The sequence below is a fragment of the Parambassis ranga genome, chromosome 7 (assembly GCF_900634625.1).
Source record: "Parambassis ranga chromosome 7, fParRan2.1, whole genome shotgun sequence".
NCBI classification, from domain to species: domain Eukaryota; kingdom Metazoa; phylum Chordata; class Actinopteri; family Ambassidae; genus Parambassis; species Parambassis ranga.
Window position 1 is genome coordinate 4,833,561 of NC_041028.1, and position 21,066 is coordinate 4,854,626.

The 21,066-nt window shown below is 42.2% G+C and overlaps 3 protein-coding genes across 3 annotated transcripts; 2 read left to right on the forward strand and 1 right to left on the reverse strand.

Annotated features, from left to right (window-relative positions):
• Positions 1-237: 237 nt before the first annotated feature.
• On the forward strand, positions 238-1,553 carry LOC114439145 (thyrotropin-releasing hormone receptor-like). The gene is made up of 2 exons (XM_028410943.1): positions 238-1,014; positions 1,161-1,553. The coding sequence occupies exons 1-2, from the start codon at positions 238-240 to the stop codon at positions 1,551-1,553; spliced, it is 1,170 nt and encodes a 389-aa protein (XP_028266744.1).
• Positions 1,554-13,344: 11,791 nt separating this feature from the next.
• LOC114438750 (transmembrane protein 198-like) lies at positions 13,345-17,429 on the forward strand. The gene is made up of 5 exons (XM_028410279.1): positions 13,345-13,537; positions 14,765-15,069; positions 16,038-16,613; positions 16,702-16,832; positions 16,964-17,429. The coding sequence occupies exons 2-5, from the start codon at positions 14,916-14,918 to the stop codon at positions 17,111-17,113; spliced, it is 1,011 nt and encodes a 336-aa protein (XP_028266080.1). The 5' UTR covers positions 13,345-13,537; positions 14,765-14,915; the 3' UTR covers positions 17,114-17,429.
• Positions 17,430-18,078: 649 nt separating this feature from the next.
• LOC114438107 (matrix metalloproteinase-19-like) lies at positions 18,079-20,864 on the reverse strand. The gene is made up of 9 exons (XM_028409224.1): positions 20,657-20,864; positions 20,283-20,371; positions 20,074-20,204; positions 19,794-20,006; positions 19,449-19,694; positions 19,266-19,367; positions 19,032-19,196; positions 18,404-18,531; positions 18,079-18,318 (listed from the first exon to the last, which is right to left on the reverse strand). The coding sequence occupies exons 1-9, from the start codon at positions 20,777-20,779 to the stop codon at positions 18,079-18,081; spliced, it is 1,437 nt and encodes a 478-aa protein (XP_028265025.1). The 5' UTR covers positions 20,780-20,864.
• Between the last annotated feature and the right edge of the window lie 202 nt (positions 20,865-21,066).

The window sequence follows — 21,066 nt, forward strand, 5'->3', positions numbered from 1 at the left end:
ATCTTCCAGAGTTGTCACGTTGTAGCTACAAAGATGGCGGGGAAGCTTGTTGAAGTTTACTTTTAAAAACAACATTTCATTGTGCTTTGCATAATGACAATGAAGAATCTTGATTCTTAAAATTGTGACACTCCTTTTCTCCTTACACTCCTGACACTCCTTATCAATTGCTGTCTTTTTGTCTTGAGGATTCTGAATAAGAAGAATAACTAAACTGTGGCCCGGTGACTTGACAAGATGGAGAACAACACCACCATCTTTCAGGACATCACTCAGGTTGTAAATGTGACAAAAATCCCTGTGAACCCTCTGGAGGAAAAAGTCATCACCATATTCCTGACCACGCTCATCTGTGGAGTTGGTATTGCTGGGAATATAATGGTAGTTCTGGTAGTGCTGCGCACCAAACACATGGTGACTCCGACTAACTGTTACCTGGTCAGCTTGGCGGTTGCGGACCTGATTGTGCTCCTGGCTGCCGGTCTGCCAAATATCTCTGACGTTGTCGCCTTCTGGATATACGGCTACACAGGATGCTTGTGTATAACTTACCTTCAGTATCTGGGCATCAACGTGTCGTCCTGTTCCATCACAGCGTTCACCATTGAGCGATACATTGCTATTTGTCACTCCATTAAGGCACAGTTCATATGCACGGTTTCCCGAGCAAAGAGGATTATAGCCGGAGTCTGGATCTGCACCTCACTCTACTGCACTATGTGGTTCTTTTTAGTAGACACGGATGAAAAAGTCTACACCAACGGGGTGGTGGTCACCTGTGGCTACAGGGTCTCCAGGAGTCTCTACATGCCCATTTATTTCCTGGACTTCACTCTGTTCTACGTCATCCCTCTGATTGTGGCCACAGTGTTGTACGGGCTCATTGCCAGGATTCTGTTCATGAGCCCGCTGCCATCACATCTGAACGACCGAGCCGGAGGAGGGTCAGTTCACCAGGGTCACTCCAACAGCACCAGCAATGCCAACAAGGGTGCAGTGTCTGCAAGAAAACAGGTACAGAAACCTCACTGTAGTAAATGTCAGATCTTACGCGTGCACTCATCACTGACTCTTACTAACCACGCACACCACTGAGTCATGGTTAGGATAGCTGTAGTCTTCAACATTAGTCTTCCATGTTTCCTTCTTTGTCTCAACAGATAACAAAGATGCTCGTTGTGGTGGTCGTCTTATTCGCCTTGCTCTGGATGCCTTACCGAACGCTGGTGGTGGTGAACTCCTTCATCGAACCGCCGTACCACAACACCTGGTTCCTGCTGTTCTGCCGGATGTGCATCTACATCAACAGTGCCATCAACCCCATCATTTATAACCTCATGTCTCAGAAGTTCCGTGTTGCTTTCAAACAGCTCTGCAAGTGCAACTGGCGACACAAAGAGGCCGAGTACAACGTGCCGATGTATTACAGCGTCATGAAGAATTTCTCCCATGAGAGCAATGAGCCGGTCACAGAGCAGGAGGAAGTCAGCGGACACACCACCAACAGGTGCAATGCGACGGATGATGATGCCAGCACGCTCAGCCTTTCTTAATGAAAGTTTAGTTGAGTTTACGAAGACAGACTATGTGTGCATGTGAACCAAGTTTTATGTATCAGTAAATTCAGTACAATATGTCAGACGGAGCTTTAGTGGGCCACAGTGACACAGTGGTGATTCTGTCTTTAGTGCACATACAAAGGTGAGAATAAGTGAACGCTTTGTGTGATGCATGTTACTAAGGGTGCACACAGTGTTTCGGATTTTGCCTTGAGACCGTGTCCAGACTTTATGTTAATTTGTCAGTGCAACAGCAGTAAGTGCACTTGTGCTTTCCTCGTGGATTGTCCTGTACTGTACGCTCAAACACTTCAACAGCACTCATGACCCACAGTCCATATTTTAACATTTAGGTAATGTATTTTCCCATTTGAACCAGATAATATCAACAACATGCAGACAACAACAGAAACAATGAGGCCAGCTCCTGTCGCTCATCTCATTTATGTGGAACCATCTGTGTCTCAAGTTCAGCCTAACGACATAACATATTGAAACCTCCCTGACGGTGAGGATCAAGCTCTTCAGACAAGTTTCCTCTTGATTCCTGTGAAATGTGCTCTTTGGAGATCTCTTCAGATTTCTACTCTCTTTTGACTTATTTTACTGCTGCATTATGGTGTTTACTGATGTCCAAAACTAAGGTGGTGAATTGATTAAAATATTGTGCCTGCTAGATGCATGCAGTCCTTGTGAGCTTGTTATTGTTTAAGGTTCCAGTGCTGCTAGCATTTAGCCGTTTTATTTATTCATCCATAATTATCAAGGACAACTTCCCTTTTGTCAACTTACACAGGTGTGTTCAGCTTCACTGCCTGATTAGACTCTTGTGTAGATTAATCATGTGGGACCATATTCACTTTTTTGTTCTGTTATTATTCATCAGACTCTGGTAGACCACCATGGGAGCATATTTGCTACTTTGTGAAAACATTGTGAAAAAGTGGTGTCATAAATCTGTATAACAGTAGGTAGGGTAGGAGATTTCATTCTGATGCACTTTTTGTTAAATTAGTGTAACTTTTCTTTACAATCCGATAGCAATCGATTAGTTCAGCAGTTTCGCTTTAAAACGAAGAATATTTGTCATCTGTGGAAGCTATAAAAAGCTAAAAACATCAGCCAATCTGCGAGGCGCACCTGTGCGGAGTATTGGCTGGTTGTCACTCTCTTCCTGCTCTGCATGCACCAGAGAGCTACGTGCATGATGGCCGAAGTCACAGACTGGTTGGGAGGCGTGGCTTCAGGGTGAGCTCCGAGAGAACGGGGCGTGTGTTTACTTTCAAAATCTGGCTGACCCTCACTGAGTTTTCAAAATCTCCTACCCTACCTTTAAATGTGTGAAAGTGTTAGTTTTACCTGAGCAATTTTACACAAAACCAACCATCCTTAGAACAAACTATGACTCGTTTCTATCCTCACAGCACATTAAGGGTCTTTGCATTCTGTTGCTTTGCTTCTCTTGGTGAGTTTGGTGACATCATGTAGTTCCTGGAATATCTCTATATTATTTTCAGCCTGACTGGAAGTCTAATCAGCCTTAATAATTAAAAACGCCTGCGCAGGAGTTCACAGCCTGACATCTTTCAGGTCTCTGTCGGCGAGAACGTTTTTCCTCCTTGTGTTCTCTGTGAATTCACCGCCACATTAACGAGCTATTAACCACCAAAAAAAAAGCAATCCTGCATCCTGAAGTTATGTCTGACTCCAGATGGACTGACTGTGCTGTATATAACCTAACACAGAGCAGGAGGCGATGACTGTGGAAGTTCTGGAGGAAAAACACATCGGTTCTTATTCAAACATCTGCCATGTCATGGACTGAAAATGAAGTTGTCACTTTAGCCACAGGACATGTTTCAACGAATCGGACAGCCAGTGCATTATTGAAAAAAATATTGTGATGTTAATTGTTGTCAACAAGTCTCCCTGGTGTTGTGCTGTCAGCCCTGCATGTCATTCAGAAACTCCCTAATTTGTCAACTTCATACACAATATGTAGAAAAACATAAATCCTGTATATTAAAAAACACAATTTCTGTAATATATTTCCTGTACTCAGCATTTTGTAAATATGTTTGTGATGTTCTGTGCTATTAACAAATCATTTCAGAACTCTAAATGTATACCGTTTATTTAAAGTGGTTCCATGTGTTGAATAAAAATAAATCATGATAATCTTTAGCAAGTGTTTCCTTCAGAAATGCAAATGCAGGTTTGTGTGTGCTGGAGTGAGAATGTAGATAAAACTTGTGCCTGAAAATTGATCTTTTTTTTTATTCACTATAATTCTCTTCTGCTATAAATGTACATTAAGGGGAAACTACTCAAGGCAGCATTAAGAGTGGTTGCAGGTGAAAGGAGGAGAAGCTGGGCTGAGGTGTGAACACGGATCAGTAATTTTCTGTTTTTATAAAGTGCTTGCTTAATTTAGTTGTACGACAGATAACACTGCTGTGCAGATCACTGAGATGTGAGGCTTTTAGTCTCCAGGCAACTTATCACAACACTTTCCTCAGCTTGTTGGGCCAAATATGGCCAAAAGTATCCAGACAAAGTAAAGACATGACTGAAGGTAATGATGGTCACTTTCTGCAGAGAGCTACAGATACTTCTTTTAAAGCAATTACTTTGACACATCCATTTGTTTTTACTCTCAGATTTATTCAACCTCCTGCAGAACACTAACAGCCAGGGGATGTCTGACAGCAGTCACAATGAAGGGACTCGGTTTAAAGTGTAAATTTCAAAATAAGTGAAATCATGTTTCTACACTTTGTGTGTGTGTGTGTGTGTGTGTGTGTGTGTGTTACAGACCTGCAGCATGGAGCAGGATTTATCATGAATCTCTCATATGAAGTGTAACAGTGAGGATGATAGGTATCAGCAAGTGTTATATATTTGAATCTCTTTTCATAATGGAGAAGATGATTAGTTGTGATAATGAATAATTTATCCTCTGCATCTGTCAAGAGCTCTTGTGTTCTCGGTATCATTACAAAAAAACAAAGGGCAGCCAGAGTGTTTCGTGTTGTTTCAGAAAGCCCATTATGCTGCCACAAGGAGGCTGTTTACTCTTTCTTGTCCATTGATCCTCAAGAGTTTTAGTGAGTTTTTCTCCTCTAGAAGCTCCATGTGGAGAAAGAAAGCACACTCACCCCCTACTTTGGCATTACAGAGGAAAAAAGTTATAAGACAACATTTAAAACTTTGAACCACACTAATATCTTTTTAAATATATTTAAGAATTCTAAACAGCTAAATCAGATGTTAAACATATAACAAAAACATAATTTACTCTATATTTAGAGTGTAATTAATTAATTGTCCAAACTTTTCATGACATTTATTTGACATATCTGTAATGTCATATTAACATAAAAATATATAAAGTGATTTGATGTTTACACTCCGAGGACGCATAAACAAATACAGGTTTAACATTTTATAATAAATAATCACATTTTCTGTGTTCCTTCATGTCTCTGTTTCTGTAGTGTGAGCGTTCTCCACACTCCGAGGCACGATCACTGTGTCTAAAGAAAATCCTCCATTTATTGCTGTGAATTTATTGACGGCAGGCATCATAAAAAAGACACTTAACGTGTTGTATTTATGACATTTGTGTATATACGCCTCATCAAACTGCCACAGTGACCAGAATCCTGAGGGGGCATCTCTTCGTCTCACTGTATTGTCTGAGGACATTGAAACGTCATCTGTTCTCTCTCATGTATCGAGTGCTCCTGAGCCTTTCAGAATGATGGTGTTATTAGCATCAGAGGCCTCATTCAATATAGAAGTTAAAGGGAGGTTGCTATGAGACGGCCTGAGCTTCTATCCTGTGCTATAGATTAAACAGTGAATTTGTAACATCCATCTCTAATGAGACTCTTGTATTTCAGGTTAATAATGTTTTCCAAAATTGTTTTATTAATATGCAGATGTACTAGTAAACAAAGGACATCATAAAGCACATGTGAATCAATGATTGTATGCAGAGCTTTCATCCTGGCTCTGCACTTCCACACCAAGCATTTTGATATTGATCTGATGGTTATCAGGGTGTACTTTGAACTTTTCTGAGGCTTCACTTCATGTTAGGTCAATATTTGGTCTGTGATGTGACATTTACATTCATTAGTCCAACAGTGAATCTGAATATGAACAGTGTAGGTTAGGATAATAATAATGAAATTAAAGCTGCAAGCAGCATTGCGGGCCCTCGGACACCTTGCGAACCGCGGGGCCATCACTGTCCAGTAGGTGGCGCTATGACCGTATCATCCTATTAGAATATACTGTTCAGACTCGGGTCCATAGCAGTACTGTAAGATTTTGTCCACATTGCATGAAGTATGTCAGTGGTACTGCAGAGAATAGAGCGAGTTTCTTTGTAATGGGGACTGGTCAACTTTGAGGCCACGCCCCGGCCACACCGTAACACTTGTGAAAGAGTTTTGGAATGCGTCTATTTCTTATGGTGTCCTGAGTGGACACGGTGAATTTCAGCTCAATTGGATGAAGTATGCGAGGCGAGAAAAGTTTTGTAGGAGGGTCACAAATCGCCAAAAATGGCTGCAAACTTCAAAATGGCGGACTTCCTGTTGGGTTTGTAGGGGGTGATATATAAGTGTATAAAATTTCAAACCGGCCAGAGGGGCTACACATTAGGGGGCGCTATAGAGCCACTTTCCTATGTGCGTTTCAAAAGTCAGCAAATTTCAAAATTTTGGGGCAAATGAATTTTTCGACCAACTTTGGTGAGTTTTGGGGCATGTTAAGGCCTCCAAAAATGTAATCATTGAGTCGGAAAAAATTATAACCCTAAGGGTTTCAATAGGGCTCTTGCACGTTTCGTGCTCAGGCCCTAATTAAAATGGACAATGTGTAGTTAATTTACATTTTCAGTCCAGAAGCAGCTATGGACAGGTCTGTGTGAGGCAGGCTGTGGGCATCAAGTGAACAGAGAGGCTGCTAATAAAAAAACAGGCATTCACTATTTTTACTGTGTAAGTATTCCTGCTGTAGATTAATGTTACGATTCATGTTAATCAGACATTAATGGATAGACCTGTGTTAGCAGACAGCAGCTAACTAGTTAGCTAACTGAGCCAGAGAACCGGCATCATGACAGGCTCATTATAGAAACACAGCTGGCAGCGTGACACCACCTCCATGTAGAGTCTGACCTCACATCAGCTTCTGACTCAGTTTGGATCAGAGGGATCGTTCAGATTCACGTCACAGAAACCAGGAGGACACCAGATCTGCCTGCAGTCCTCAGACTGTCCCCTGTCTGCAGGACTCACTCTAGTGAGCAGATGTGTTCTACTTTAATCCCCTCCTGTCTCAACAGGAGTCCTACACAATCAGGAAATCCTCTGCAGAAAGCTGCAGCTATGGTCGGATGCAAAGATCAGAAAAATGTTCATCTTACCTCAGTTAGACGTCAGTGTCAAAATAATACAATAAATCAAATTAGCATATGAGTGTCACTGCTTTGTTAACTCAGTTAATTGTTAACTATGTTTTGCAGTTGGCCGACTGCACTCTGAGATGCAGCTCCTCACTGTTAACACTGTTAACCTAGCCTGTTTTCAACAACCCCCCCCCCCCCCTTTAGTGTTAGTTGATGTTAGAAAAATGTGGACTACAACAGTAAACGAAGAACACACAAAAAAATCAAATGCAACAGCTCAGCCATGCATTACCAATAATACAGCCATGTTATGAAAGAAGATGGAAGGCTATAGGGATGTATTGGAGCACCTGATAAAGTTGTAGTTGTTGTCATAGTATTGGTGGGCAATATTTAAAAATCAACTAAAAACACAAAAGCAATGCCAGGATGAGTTTTTAAATGTAAACATGTATAGTGGTCTCCATGGCGATGTGAAGTGCTTTGATGACAACAGTTCCATTCTCAGTGTGTCCAAACACAGAGAAAACATAAAGTCTGCAAAGTCAACATGAACGTGGCCACAGATCTCCGTGAGCAAGGGCTGCTCTGCGATGCTGTCATCAGAGCGAAGGAAGTTGACTTTCCCATCCACAGAGTCATCTTGGCGAAGTACCCTTACTTCAGGTGAACTGATTATCTCAATTATAAATTAATGTGTTAGTAACCTTTACATAGGGAGACAAAAACAAGCATTTGTTGTAGTTTATGATGTGAGTGTTAGGAGATTATTCACTGCAATCTTGTTTTTATAGCTTACAGTGTTTCAGTGTGTTTGCTAATATTGTTGTGATGACTAGTCAACTGCTGGGGAAAATGTTGTCAGCCTGACCTCATAAAGAAAGCAGCAGCAGTCCTTAATGTTTGAACATGACAAAAACAACCAGTGAACAAGTGTGTGTTAACCTGCTGGCCCCAGGTGGGACTTGGATGATAGGACATGTTTGACATGTTTACATTAAAGCATCTAATAGTTGTTTCTCCCTCTATAGGCTCAAACTTATTTTATCTTAAACTTCAACTTGATGTATAGTTTAGAAGTCATAAGTGAAATAGATAATGTTACAGCAATCAGATTTAGACCTTTAATTAGACTGTTGAATAAACTTACCCATAAATCCACCAGTGACTTAGTGACTAATTTTAGTATAGTTAAAAACAAATGCATAAAAGTGGTGTATAATGTTGTGGAACTTTTTCTGTGTCTTTCAGAGCTCTCTTCACACGCTCATCTGAAGCTGACAAGAATGTCTACAGTATCCCTGACCTATCCTCAGACATGATGAAGCTCATCATTGAGTTTGCATACACCGGCTCTGTTAACGTGACAGTGTCCAATGCACGGAGGCTTTTCATGACAGCTTATTCCCTTAATATAGTGAAGCTGCTGCAAATATGCTGCAACTTTTTTGAAAAGCTGCTCTGCCCAGACAACTGCATCAGCATCTGGCAGTTCACAAAAACCTACCACGCCCCTGAACTGCACCTCAAGGCTTTCCACTATGTCCTTAGTCACTTTGAGGAAGTGGCTTTCGGCGAAGAGTTCCTGCAGCTCTCGGCCCAGGATGTCAGTGACATCATCAGCCGTGACAACCTCAATGTGAGACAGGAGGCACCTGTGTTTGAGGCCATCATTCAGTGGATCACACATGAACCTCAGGAACGAGAAGGATACACAGATCTTCTCTTGTCTGAGGTACTTTATATTATACATTATAACTTTCATATTATAGGTTAATCTATTTCAAGACAGTGACTGAAGCCAGCCTCAGCCCAATAGAGGGTTACCAGTTATTAGATGTGCTCCAAGTCATGATGATGGCCAGTACAGCCATCCTTTACCCTTTTATAGGCCAGAAAGTGCAATATCATCTATTCTGATGAGTGATCAATAGAAAGCATTGTGCTCATGTGCATGCTGGTCTTCTGGGTAACTCTAAAAATGGAGGAGAATTTATGCAAATCATCATCTTTTCCAAAACCTTACCAAGTATTTGTGGTGTGACAACCGACCTATGAAAGAGCAAAGCATTAAAATGTAAGAAAATGAAACAAAAGTTACTAAACCTCCTGTTAAAGCTGGGCGCTGGCACAAGCATTTGTAATAATTTATTATTATTAGTACAAGTACATAAACTAATAAGGAACATATACATGTAATGCTGGCTGTTTGCATAAGCTTTGTGTGCAGGTTAATGCAACTCAGACAACCAATAAGCTGATAATGATACTATGACAGATGAAGGGAGGAGAGTAATGAGAGGAATGAAATAAATATATTAAACATAAGACTTTAAAGAGGGCTCAGTCCATCCTGACTGACTGCCACGATGTAGAACAAAGAGAATGAAGACCTTGTTTGTTGCGGTTGCTGATAGCATTTCAAATAACTGACCATTATTTTATTGTTTTACTTGTTGTATTTATTGTGATGTTCTTTATTAGGAACCATGATTTTTTTATGTATTTTTATTTATTCTGAGACAGACTGTTAAGTTATATCTTCTTTATTCTCTGTATTGCTGTAGGTCAGGCTGAGCATGATGCCTACAGAGTACATACAGAGTCATGTGTTGTCCAATAAGCTGGTGACGGGCAACTTGAGGTGCCAGGCCATGGTCTCTGAGGTCATCAAATGCAAAGACAGAATCCTCGGTCGGCCTCGTCTGCCTTCTGCCATCCTATTGGCCATTGGAGGCTGGAACAGCGTCACGGATCTATGTAATGATCTATGTAATGCAATCAAGGCATTTGACGTCCGTGCAAATCACTGGATGAACATAACAAACCTTTCTGAGCCTCCTCTCGCCTATCATGGTGCAGCCTACCTCGGTGGGTATGTCTACTGTGTTGGTGGCTTTGACCAGGTGTTCAAAGCCACCAATAGCGTGTGCAGGTTTGACCTGAGCACACGGACATGGCAAGAGGTGGCACCGATGTACTATCGCCGCCGTTATGTGAGCGTGACTGTGCTGAACGGGTGCATCTATGCCATGGGAGGCTATGATGGGTACACACATCTCAGAAATGCTGAGTTCTACCAACCTGAAACCAACCAGTGGCTTGAAATTGCACCCATGCATAAGCGGAGGAGCGACGCCAGCTGCACAGCACTCAACGGCAAGGTGGGTGGAATACAATGGAACAGAGAACAGAAAGATTTGTTTACAAAACACTGCTGCCAGTTTGAGTCGACAAAAATGACAATTTCTTATTGTACCCCCCCACCCCCCCTTTTTGTATTCAGATCTACATATGTGGTGGATTTAAAGGGAATGAGCGCCTGCAAACAGCAGAGTGCTACAACCCAGAAACCAACCAGTGGACTCTGATCTCTCCCATGAGCAGCCGGCGCAGTGGACTAGGAGTCATTGCATACGACAACCATGTTTATGCAGTAAGTGCATGAAAGAAATGTGTGACCAGCTTTCATCAGCGGTTTAAAGCAGCTAGTTTTTTATGTGACAATTGAATTGATAAGTGATGCATCTTCTTCTCATCTTTGACTCCAAAGGTTGGTGGCTTCGATGGATTAGGCGAGCTGCAGACCGCTGAGGTCTACAACCCTTGCACCAACACCTGGCACAACGTATCCTCCATGATGACCCCCCGCCGCAACTTTGGCATCGAAGTAGTTGAGGACCGGCTCTTTGTTGTCGGGGGCTTCAGTGGCTTCACCATCACCTCTAATGTTGAGTACTATGACAGTGAGACGAATGAGTGGTCTGAGACCCGCGACATGGACGTCGGCCGCAGCGCTCTGAGCTGCTGTGTGCTTTCTGGTCTTTACAACATGGCCGACTACACCATCCCTCGTGATTTATGTAAATCTTGTATAAACATGAATGAATGAATGAATAAATGCATAAAGTGATGTAACAACACTGTCACTTGGACTTAGCCTCAAAGACCATTCGCCATTACAAAGGAACTCGCTCTATTTTCTGCAGTACCACCCATATATTTCATGCAATATGGACAAACAGTGCTGCTATGGACCCGAGTGTGAACAGTTATATATGCTAATTGGAAGATACGGTCATAGCGCCACCTACTGGTAGCAGGAAAGTCAACACTCACTGCCCTGCAATGACAAACTGTACGTCAAGCACACAGATCTGTCAAAAATTGATCAATAATGTTTTTTTTATTTTTAGGCTTCTGGAGGAACAGATTTTTCCTTTTTGCTTAGAGTGGAGCTGTTCATATGAACAAGTGGCTTGTCTTAAACAAGAGAAGCATTTTTTTTTCTTTTGCCTGTTTGGGAAAGAGAGAAACAATCAGTGGGTCAATAGTTTGCTTTCACAGAAAGAGAAATTTAAAGGTAATTCCAGCACAACAAAGAAAACACAGTCAAACTGTTTTTTAAAGCATTTTACAAAGTTGTTGAGCAATGACATCATCATCGCTGTCGCGATGGCAACAGCTGAGTTGACATCAGGTGAACAATGTGGATGAATTTAAATCCACACTCCTGGACAGCAGCCGTCCACTCGCCGTAGGCTCTTGGCTGGAAGAGAACTCTTCTCATCTCAGCTTCCCACACTGTACCTACTTTATCCAGTGTCCTGCAGTGCACACCAGTGGAGAGAACATGTGACTGGTCAACGATCCTGTCTCTGAAACTTAAAATAAAATGAAGCAATGTTTTTATCAGATTGCTCTGCTTTAAAAACAGCACACTGGCCTTTGATCAGCCAAAGCAGACAATAAGAGAAAGACATACTTGACTGATGAAAGCCCTGCGCGCTGGTAGCTGCTGTCGTTATTACACTTCTCACAGGAGGAACTTAATTCTGTCAGACAGCTCCATTTCACTCTGTGTCAACCTTTATCGCCGCTTTGTGTCCCTGCAGTTATATGACAATCACTGCAGCACCAGCCCCTCCCAAAACACGCACACTGTGTATTGTATTTGTGTCACAACTCAGCATCTGACTAAACGTGTGGTGTCTTCATGCTCTGCTGCATGTCTCTTCCTGTACACAGTATAGCAGGATAATTCAGTGCGGTGTCTATAAATAGGAATTTTGTTTATAACCGTGTCAGATGTGCTGTAAACTGCCTGCGGCTCATGCGACTTGATTAACTGTTAACTTCTCAGGACAGCCAGGGAGAATGTAATAAAGCTAAGATTTACCTCTTCACACGGTGCTTCATTCCACAGAGATTAAATGCATTTTTAAATCTGTAAATCTGCATATTGAAACTAATTAATTCAATACATATAAGCCAGGGGAGACTTAGTAACGTATCATAAAGACTGGAAACAAGGATTTTTCTGCATGTCTTGTGACAGCCCTGGTTGCTGGTTGTTGTGCCCGCCTCTGTTTCTCTCCAGGTTGGCTCCTGCTACCTCATCGAGGGATTGGCGTCACCTGGCTGACGTCTTTATAAGCTGCTCTTCCTCCAGATGGCTCTCTCTCTCTGGCTGCTGCTGGTGCCACCCTGACCTAGAAGGCTGGTGCCTGTTGGGATCTTGGTTGAAGGTTGTGCGTTGCCAGCTGTATGCTGATGATACGGTCATCTATGTCTCAGCAAAGACTCCAGATAAGGCTGCAGAGCTGTTGAACAAACAGATGGTCAGTATCTCCCAGAGGTTTCAAGATAATCGTCTGTCTTTAAATTGCTCCAAAACTGTGTCCATGTGTTTTTCACTACGACAGAAATCTACAGATAAGTTCAAAATCATAATTAATTGTGAAACGATTGATAAAGTTGAACATTACAAATATCTGGGAGTAGTTTTGGATTCAAATTTAAAATTTGACGCCCATATAAAGAAAATTACAAAGACTATCAGGACAAATTTAAACTCTTTCCGTCGACAGGAATACGGTGTGTAAAAACATAACTGAGAGGAAATGAAAACACAACATGCAATCCCAATCTCACACACAGTTAAGTTTGGACTTAGCTTGGACACTGCTGATCACACCATGCAGCTGTTTGCTCACCTACTTAGGAGACAGGAAGTACTTTATGGAGCTTTTAATACTGATAGCATGATGCCATGTTTAAAGCACACACTCATATAGTTATTCATTGTGTAAGATATGCAATAAGAACGGGATTAGATTAGATTCTGTAGGAAACTTCATGAAACAGAAAGCAGCATTGTCCTTGTACCTGCAGCTGAATTTAACTTTAATTTAAACTTGAAATAAAGATGTGATCATTAGAGATAGAGTTGCTGCTGTTAGGATTGTGGATTGTGGGAAGTGAACTCTTAGCATGGCCTTGGACTTGGCAGCAGCCTTGTGCTGACGCTGGGGGCAGATGGTCTCTCTCTCAGAGCTGTTTACAGACTCAGATGACGGACTGAGTGAGTCGACTGCACAGTCTCGCCCACAGCTCAGAGAGGGAAGCACACAGTCACAGTGAACTCCTGACAGAACTTCTGACTGCTCGCTTCCAGTTGGATTTAATGGAATTTAACAGAAAACTACCAACAAAGACACTTTTGTTTTTCTCATGAAGTTCACAGCTGCTGTATGGAAGATGTGCTCTGTTTGAGGTAGGACATGTCTTTATTGTGTGTCTCAACTTTAAGACATTGAGGTTTATCTCTGTCACTTCTTGCTGGTGCATGTTTTTGTTGAGGTCATTGATCTTGTACTGCACAGTGAAGATCCAGATATGGCAACAGAATTTAACAAAACATGCACAAACCAATATAAAGGGGTTAATGCTGGAGCTTTTTATCTACCGGGGCTATGATTTTCATTTTATTTCGGCATGAATTTTTACTTGTGGTGAGTTGTTTTTGTGTATCACTCTCACCTCTACACGAGGACAGGGAGCTGACAGGAGGATCCCTCACCTGCTAAAGCTCCACTAATTCCATTTGCTGAACACGGGATCAGATTATAGCGACTTACAGTAACACACACTGCTGCTAGACACTCGTACTATGAGCCAAGATGCGTGTGAATAACATTCATGCTCTACATTTCACCACACTGAAGACACTTTACCATGATGAGGTTTATGATCTATTATCCTCAGTTTTAAAGTTCTAAATAAGAAACGGAAACTGTCAGTCATGACATCAGCGGCCATTGAACAGGTGTGATCAGCTACAGGTAGCGTGGACACCAACATGCTCACGTTTGCTGTGCATGAACAAGCACTCTGGGCTTCAGTGGTACAGAGGTTTACGGGTTCTCTGCACAGCTGTGTGGTTGTCCCAGAATGAATGTCAAGTCACTGCTATCTAACTCACAGTGTTTGCTTTTAGAAAGAAAGTGTTTGAAGCGGTTGCATCACTTATGGTGGGCTGGCTGGTGAAGTAATAATATGGCAAGCTAGTCGATTTTGGTAGCGTATATCCCCCTTAATATCTCTGAGAACATCTATTCTTTGTCGAGCTGTTTGTTTTTCATTAAGCTGTGCAGTAAACAGTGTACCTAACCACATGTTCAGAACAATACATCAGTATAATGATGGCACAGAGTCAACAGGTCGTTTCCTCATCTGTATCCTGTTCATGAACAAAATAGAATCTCGGAGGGGATGCCCCGTTTCCCTTTACCAGTTCCTGAGCGGGGTTCTTCACATGGGAAAGATCCACATCCTCTTAAATAATGTGTGATATAAATTCATAATGACATCTTAAAATTGAATATTTCCACATGAGTGTTTCCCAGGTTGACCTTGCCGAGATGTGATGGTTAACATGTTAGCTGCTGGTGAAAGGAAACCAGAGCTGAATCCATGTTTTTCTCTGTTTGTCTGTCTGCAGGTGCACAACAGGAAACATTTGTTACATGTTCTTAGTTTAGGAGCTTCCTCTTTCCCTGGATGCCACATGCAGGAAGTTCCAGATTCTCCCCTTCTATGAACAAAGCAGCTTCACATCCACACCAGCTGCACACAGACAGAATATCCCCAAGATGGCAGTCACTGCACTCTATGGCACTGAAGAGCCTGGAGCTGGCTTAACTGAAGTGGACATATGCACTGTGGAGATTAATATGAAGTATGAAGTCATCCCATCTATTGTCTGCTCTGTTTGCCTTTCATTCGGCCTCATATACTGCTTTTTCGGTATGTATTCATCAATATGTAAGGTTTGTTTCTCCACACTTGTAAACTGCCCACACAATTTATTTATTTATTTATTTATTTTGAAAGTTTGATGAACTCACCTGGTGGCTTAAACTCCTCATGGCAGGTGTCTGCAGACTGCCAGGGGTTTAGATTGGATAAGCCCGAAAGCTGTCAGAGGCAGATGGGTACCTGGTCTGAATTTGACAGAGGCAGCACAGGAAGCGCCACCTGTTGCACCAGTTCATTGGTGCCATGGTGTTAAACCAGTGGCTGTGGATACACCTCAGCAGCAACATGTACAGCAATACTGACAGCTTTAGACCCAGAATCACTCTATTATCAAGTGTCCAAAGTCAGACTACAGCTACAGAGTTCATTACTGTTGATGATTAAAGTAATTGTAGGACTTCATAATCACAGAATATTCATATTTCATATTGATTTGTGTAAGAAACAGTATTCCTGTTTCTGTTTTCACTCAGGAAAAGGGAAGTAGTGACTGATAATAAACACAAACAAGACTGTTGTGTGTACATGGACCTAGACCCTAAAACATGTGACATTATGCAAACACACATGCTGCCACAGTCTATGTTCTTTGTTAGTGTCTCTGGTTAGTAATTATAACATATATATATTATTATAATTTGAGGAAAAACAGAAGCTACTGCAGGAGGAGAACGTCTTAGCAAAGTTGTGTTTATTCCTGTAAATGTGGGGTTTCGAGGTTAGTTTACATTCAGTGGTGGGAAATATGTGTTATGAACGTTTCTCCTAAACTTCTCATATGGTTTCAAGTGTTTTCAAATGTTTCTATATCTCAACAAAAACAGATTTGTGTCTCAGAACTTTGTTTTTCTTCTCCTAACTCCATGTAATCATCTGATGCAGCAGACAGCATTCTGTGTTGTATTGCAGCTCATTGTGTATATACTGAAGTCAAAGCTCTTTTTTCCTTTCTCCAGGATACCGCTGTTTCAAGATGGTCATGTTCTTCTCGGGCTTCATGTTTGGCTCAGCAGCTGTGCTCTTCTTGTACCATAAGGAACCTGTGTTGAATGAGCAGCTGGGCACGGAGACAAAGGCGGGCATCGGCCTGGGCGTGGGCGTGCTTTGCGGGCTGATGACCATGCTGGTGTCCACCCTGGGACTCCTCCTCAGTGGCCTGCAGCTGGGGAGTCTGCTCTCCCTCTCCATCCTGGTTGTTATTGGACAGTTTCACAGCCTTACTCCGGTGTGGGTGCCTCTCAGTGTTGTTCTGGCTGCCAGCATCACTGCTGCTGTCTTCACACTTCAGTGGCAGAAACTGTTCAGCATCGTCTACACCTCGGTGTTCGGAGCAACCACCGTGATGCTGTGCATGGACTACCTGGTGGGGACGTTTGTGCTTCCAGATCAGGTGTATGACATGTTTTGTCAAGTTGCCCCTCGGCCTCTCTGCTGGTTTCACTGGGCGATCACTGGGATCTGTCCAGTTTTGAGCTTCGTAGGTGTGCTGGTGCAGTGGTGGTTTACTGCCAACGGGGTGTCACACACAGAAGGTAATTTAGAAACTCATGCACTCTCTTGTTGCTCAGTACATCCCCTTATGATGCAATGAACTTATCAGTCACTTCCTGATTTTCCCAGCTGCACATAAAAAACTGAAGAAACATGGCAAGAGGCACAAATACAAAGAAGAAAGGCCAAGACCTCAACGACACCGTCGTCGACGCAGACCTCCACCCCTGAAGCGCTACGCTGGGGATGTCCTGGCACCGGTCAGTGGCTGAGATTTAATGTATCATTCAATCAGAATTTATTTCTACAGAGACAAATGTAGTATTTCTAATGTTATGACTAACTGCTTCATCATGTCTCATTTGAAGTCTTCATCCTGTTTGTCTTTCAGAGTTATCTGCAGAGCCTTCAGGAGCGTCAGATGGGAACAGGCTCCTCCTGCAGCAGCGTCAGCACCATCGCACACACTCTAATTGACTTTGACTTTGAGACGGGCTCCATGGTGCCTCTGACTGCTGCCTCGCCTGTATTTACAGTCTGAATGAACAGAGCAGCTAGAAAACCGGACACATCTTGAATCCTGTTTAAACCGGCTTTGACAGATAATCATCAACATGCACATGGAGTGGTTTGAGAGGCTTGGAGATCATCCTCTAATTGATGACAGGACTGATAATCATCGGCCACATTATCTCACAGATGTCTTATGTTTTTATAGATGAGCTCAATAGTTTGCTGTTTTTAAAACTTTTGTTTTACAGTGATGGTCACTGAAGCAAGAATAAAAGGACAAACTTTGAAAATTTAAAAACTCCCTGCAGCTGTCCTAAAAATTAGTAAACATAAGTAACTTTAAACTTTTGTGTGGTGTGTAGATGATGCTGAATGATACAACACACGACTGTTGTCTGATGGAGGCCATCGGTCTGTTAACTGGGTTAATTTAGTGCAGCAGTCTGAACCACAAAATGCTGCATTAGCCCAGAGGACAAGCTCGCTAAATGTTGCTGTCCTGTCAAAATTCAACAACATGAAAGTGTACTAGTGGAAGAATCAGAAATAACACTCAGTCTACATTTTACATTGATGTGTTTATTTGAAAATAACAGCAAAGTAACACTGGATTATACGGACGGTAGCATTAATTCACAACAAGTTTCATCTACTTGTCTTTGTCAGATCATGATAGTCCAATAAATATATAAAGATTTTATACATATCTACTAATGAATACTGCCAGACTAAGCTACACATACATACACATCAAGAAAAGGTGACAACAACTAATATTAGTCTGGTGTTTAATCATGTATAAGCTGCAGTTGGTCGGCTTCACCTGTGGGAAACATATCTTGTCAAGTTTTCAGGTTAAGATATGAAAGCTTCAAGAATACGTTTTAATAGAAATAACAGATTTTCTGACAGGAGGCATGTGTACTGTACAAATACTGTAAGACTCTCTCAATCAGTGTACTGATCAGGTTTGTGTTGGTGACCTCTGGTGGCTCAGTCATCACACTGCATCCAGCGTGAGGAGGTGTTCAGAGGATAACCCCTCTCCACTGCCTGGTGTTGCTGGTTTACCCGCCAGTACTGAGAGCCTTTAAACAGGTAGAGATGACCATTAGTCCATGTTAAAGCAGCATTGACGTTGCTGGGCGCTCCTTTGATGAGCTGTGTCACAGGTTTGGGATATGAACGAAGGTCTATTGGACCAATTTCATCCCACTGCCAGTAACCAGGGCCCTGAAAATAAACAGGAGGTTATTAGACATACACAACAAAAAGTCTAAAAACAGCCTAAAGGGAAGGGGTGATCTTTTTTTCTTACTTTGAGAAAGATGAGTTTTTTGTTCTTGTTGTGATAAAAAGCTGAGTCAATATTTGAAGGGAGGTTGCGTAAACGTCTGGGGTAGCCGTGGTCCAGCTTGAAGCTCGTGTACCTCCAAATTTTATCTTCTGAAAATGGGCAAGAAAAAATATTCTGTAAACACAAAGGCAGCATAGAAGAGATGATTGATAAGTTCAAGGCCCAGGCTAGAAGGATGGGGGCTTGTTCCCTTAATTCAGACATGGCAGAGGATGACACCCCTCCAAGGTGATGGCCTCCACTTTCTAGGATTGCAACATGGGGTGCCTCTTGTGGACTACAGTGAACTCTGTATTGATGGCTGCTAACCAGGAATGTGGATTTGAACTAGTCCAACACCCACTCAATCCGCCTGATTTGTCACGCTCAGTCTACTGAATCTTTGCCAGGATGAAACGGGCTGTTCTCAAGGGTCCAAGATGGCAGCTTCTACACAGACGAGATGTGCTCCATAACTGCTGAAATGATTAGGCAGGTTTTTGAAATGCAGTCCTTCTGCTCTTATAGCCGTGGACTTATAAATCAAAATGTCTGCCAGCATTGTTCATCATCAGATACAGATCAGTGAGAAACTATGACATAAATGCACCTTTCAGAAAGTAGGACTTGCCAGTCCGCTGAGAGTGCACAGCTGCACTGAGGCTTCCAGGAAGCTCTTTCCACAGAGAAGAAATCCGAACAGGAGCGTTGTAGCCAGAGCTGGACACTGTCCACACGTACTGACCGCTGAAAGCATACGTCCTACGAGAAGGACCTACAGGGACAAGAGAAATAATATAACATGTTCCTGTTTTGTGAATTATTTATTTAATATTGTCCATACCCAACATAACTGCATCCAGGGAGGTTTTGCAGGGATCTGGAGTGACCCCTCCTGGCTCTGACTGGCCTGGATTTTTGGATGGAGGTTTGTTCTCTGGTTTTCCTGAAACACCAGAGCATGTTGGATGACAGCACTTCAAAAAGAATCTACGTTCCTATAGTGCAATAGTATTCTGGTGTTTACCGTATAAAGCCTGGATCCCTTGTACATCATCTGGATGCAGCTTGAAGTCAGAGCTGTATCCGTTGTACACGGGTCCCATCAGAGCGCTGTAGTACTGTGAGTGGCCCAGGCCCAGAGCGTGGCCTATCTCATGAGCTGCCACAATCCTCAGGTTGGACCCATAGCTCTTCCCCTCAGTCCACAGTTCATCCTCATCAAAGTGCACAATGCCCGACTCAGGGGCGTCAGCGTGGCCCAAGACGTGGCCTGATGAAGAAGCAGGTTTCAAGTACTTAAAGAAGAGCTCACACATCAATTCACTGTCTGTGACACACACACACAGTCATGACCTCATGGTGTTCCTACCTCGGCCATCAAAGGGGACTGGACACGACTTATCTTTTCTGTGAAAGGAGATTTTGATGTCTGCTTTTCCTTGGTGCAGCTCCTTGAACCTTAAAGGGGACACATCACTCCAGTACCGAAAAGCAGTCTGAATAGCCAAGCGGGTCTTCCCCTGACCCAGGTCAGGTGTGTAATTGTAAATGCGGTAGGTGAGCATCTTCTTACGCCAATAACCTGTGCGATAGCAGTTTTTAGGTCAATATTTACACACTTGAAATATAATGTGACAGCATCTACCCACCCATGACTCTGTATTTGAGAGATTTGTTATTGAATGAGTCTTCTACACCACAGCGAGGTTTGTTCATCATTGCAAGTGTGGCTGAGTCCAGTTTCCCTGATGGCTGCAGGTCAGTCACTTTCTGGAAGAGTCTGACATGCAAGGAGAAGTGTTTACATTCAAGTCAAAGGAACCAATCCTGAAGATTAAACTGGATCAAATATGGTCACCTCAAAGCCTCCTCCGTCTGTTCAGGTGGAAGGTTTTGGTCTTTACTGTTCAGTGGGGGGTGCAGGTAGCCATACGTCCTTAAATAAGCCTGAAGGTGGAGAAACCATTTTAACAGGATGGATTAATTAACCTCTACTCGACCAGTTTTAGGCAACCTTTTACTTGAACGTAACTCTTTCTACCTCGTGACACAGTCAATTTTATTTTTAAAAGAGACTACATTTTTGTAATAATAATATTTTGAGACAGTATTTAAATAATTGAGTATTTACAGTCACAGTGAGTGATCCCAATCCCAATTTAAGTAATAATAAACAGTTTAACAGAGACATATTGTTTCAGATATATTTTAAGATCCAGCTTGTTTTCTTACCATTGCATCTGTGAGGTCGTTGCTGTTCAAGGCAACCGATGAAACTGCTGTCGTCAGCAAAGTAAGAAGCACCATTACCTCCAGAGTGTGTCGCATTTTCAAGTTTGGGTCTTTTTCCATCATAAAAGAAATAAAATCTTTTTTTCAATAGATATACAAATTCACTTTCTTTCTGTCATCACTGCATCCATCCTCTGTGCATCACTCCTTCTGTGTCAGCGCTGAAGATGAGGTCTTAGTTTAGACATTCAGTTTTTATACCAAGTGAACCCACATAATAAACATTAACAAAGGAATGTGACGTGTGGAAAACAAAAACCAAGACATATTTCAGACTCTAAAAGCATCATCACGCCTTCTTCCACCATCAATTAGAATATTTGTGTTGAAGCATTTAAGAATAATTTCTT

Coding starts and splice junctions, on each gene's coding strand:
- LOC114439145 (XM_028410943.1), top strand. CDS start 238: ATGGAGAACAACACCACCATCTTTCAGGACATCACTCAGGTTGTAAAT. Junction 1,015..1,160: donor CAGTGTCTGCAAGAAAACAG/GTACAGAAACCT, acceptor TTGTCTCAACAG/ATAACAAAGATGCTCGTTGT.
- LOC114438107 (XM_028409224.1), bottom strand. CDS start 20,779: ATGATGGAAAAAGACCCAAACTTGAAAATGCGACACACTCTGGAGGTA. Junction 20,372..20,656: donor ACGACCTCACAGATGCAATG/GTAAGAAAACAA, acceptor CTCCACCTTCAG/GCTTATTTAAGGACGTATGG. Junction 20,205..20,282: donor CAGACGGAGGAGGCTTTGAG/GTGACCATATTT, acceptor CTTGCATGTCAG/ACTCTTCCAGAAAGTGACTG.
- LOC114438750 (XM_028410279.1), top strand. CDS start 14,916: ATGGCAGTCACTGCACTCTATGGCACTGAAGAGCCTGGAGCTGGCTTA. Junction 15,070..16,037: donor CCTCATATACTGCTTTTTCG/GTATGTATTCAT, acceptor TCCTTTCTCCAG/GATACCGCTGTTTCAAGATG. Junction 16,833..16,963: donor CTGGGGATGTCCTGGCACCG/GTCAGTGGCTGA, acceptor TTTGTCTTTCAG/AGTTATCTGCAGAGCCTTCA.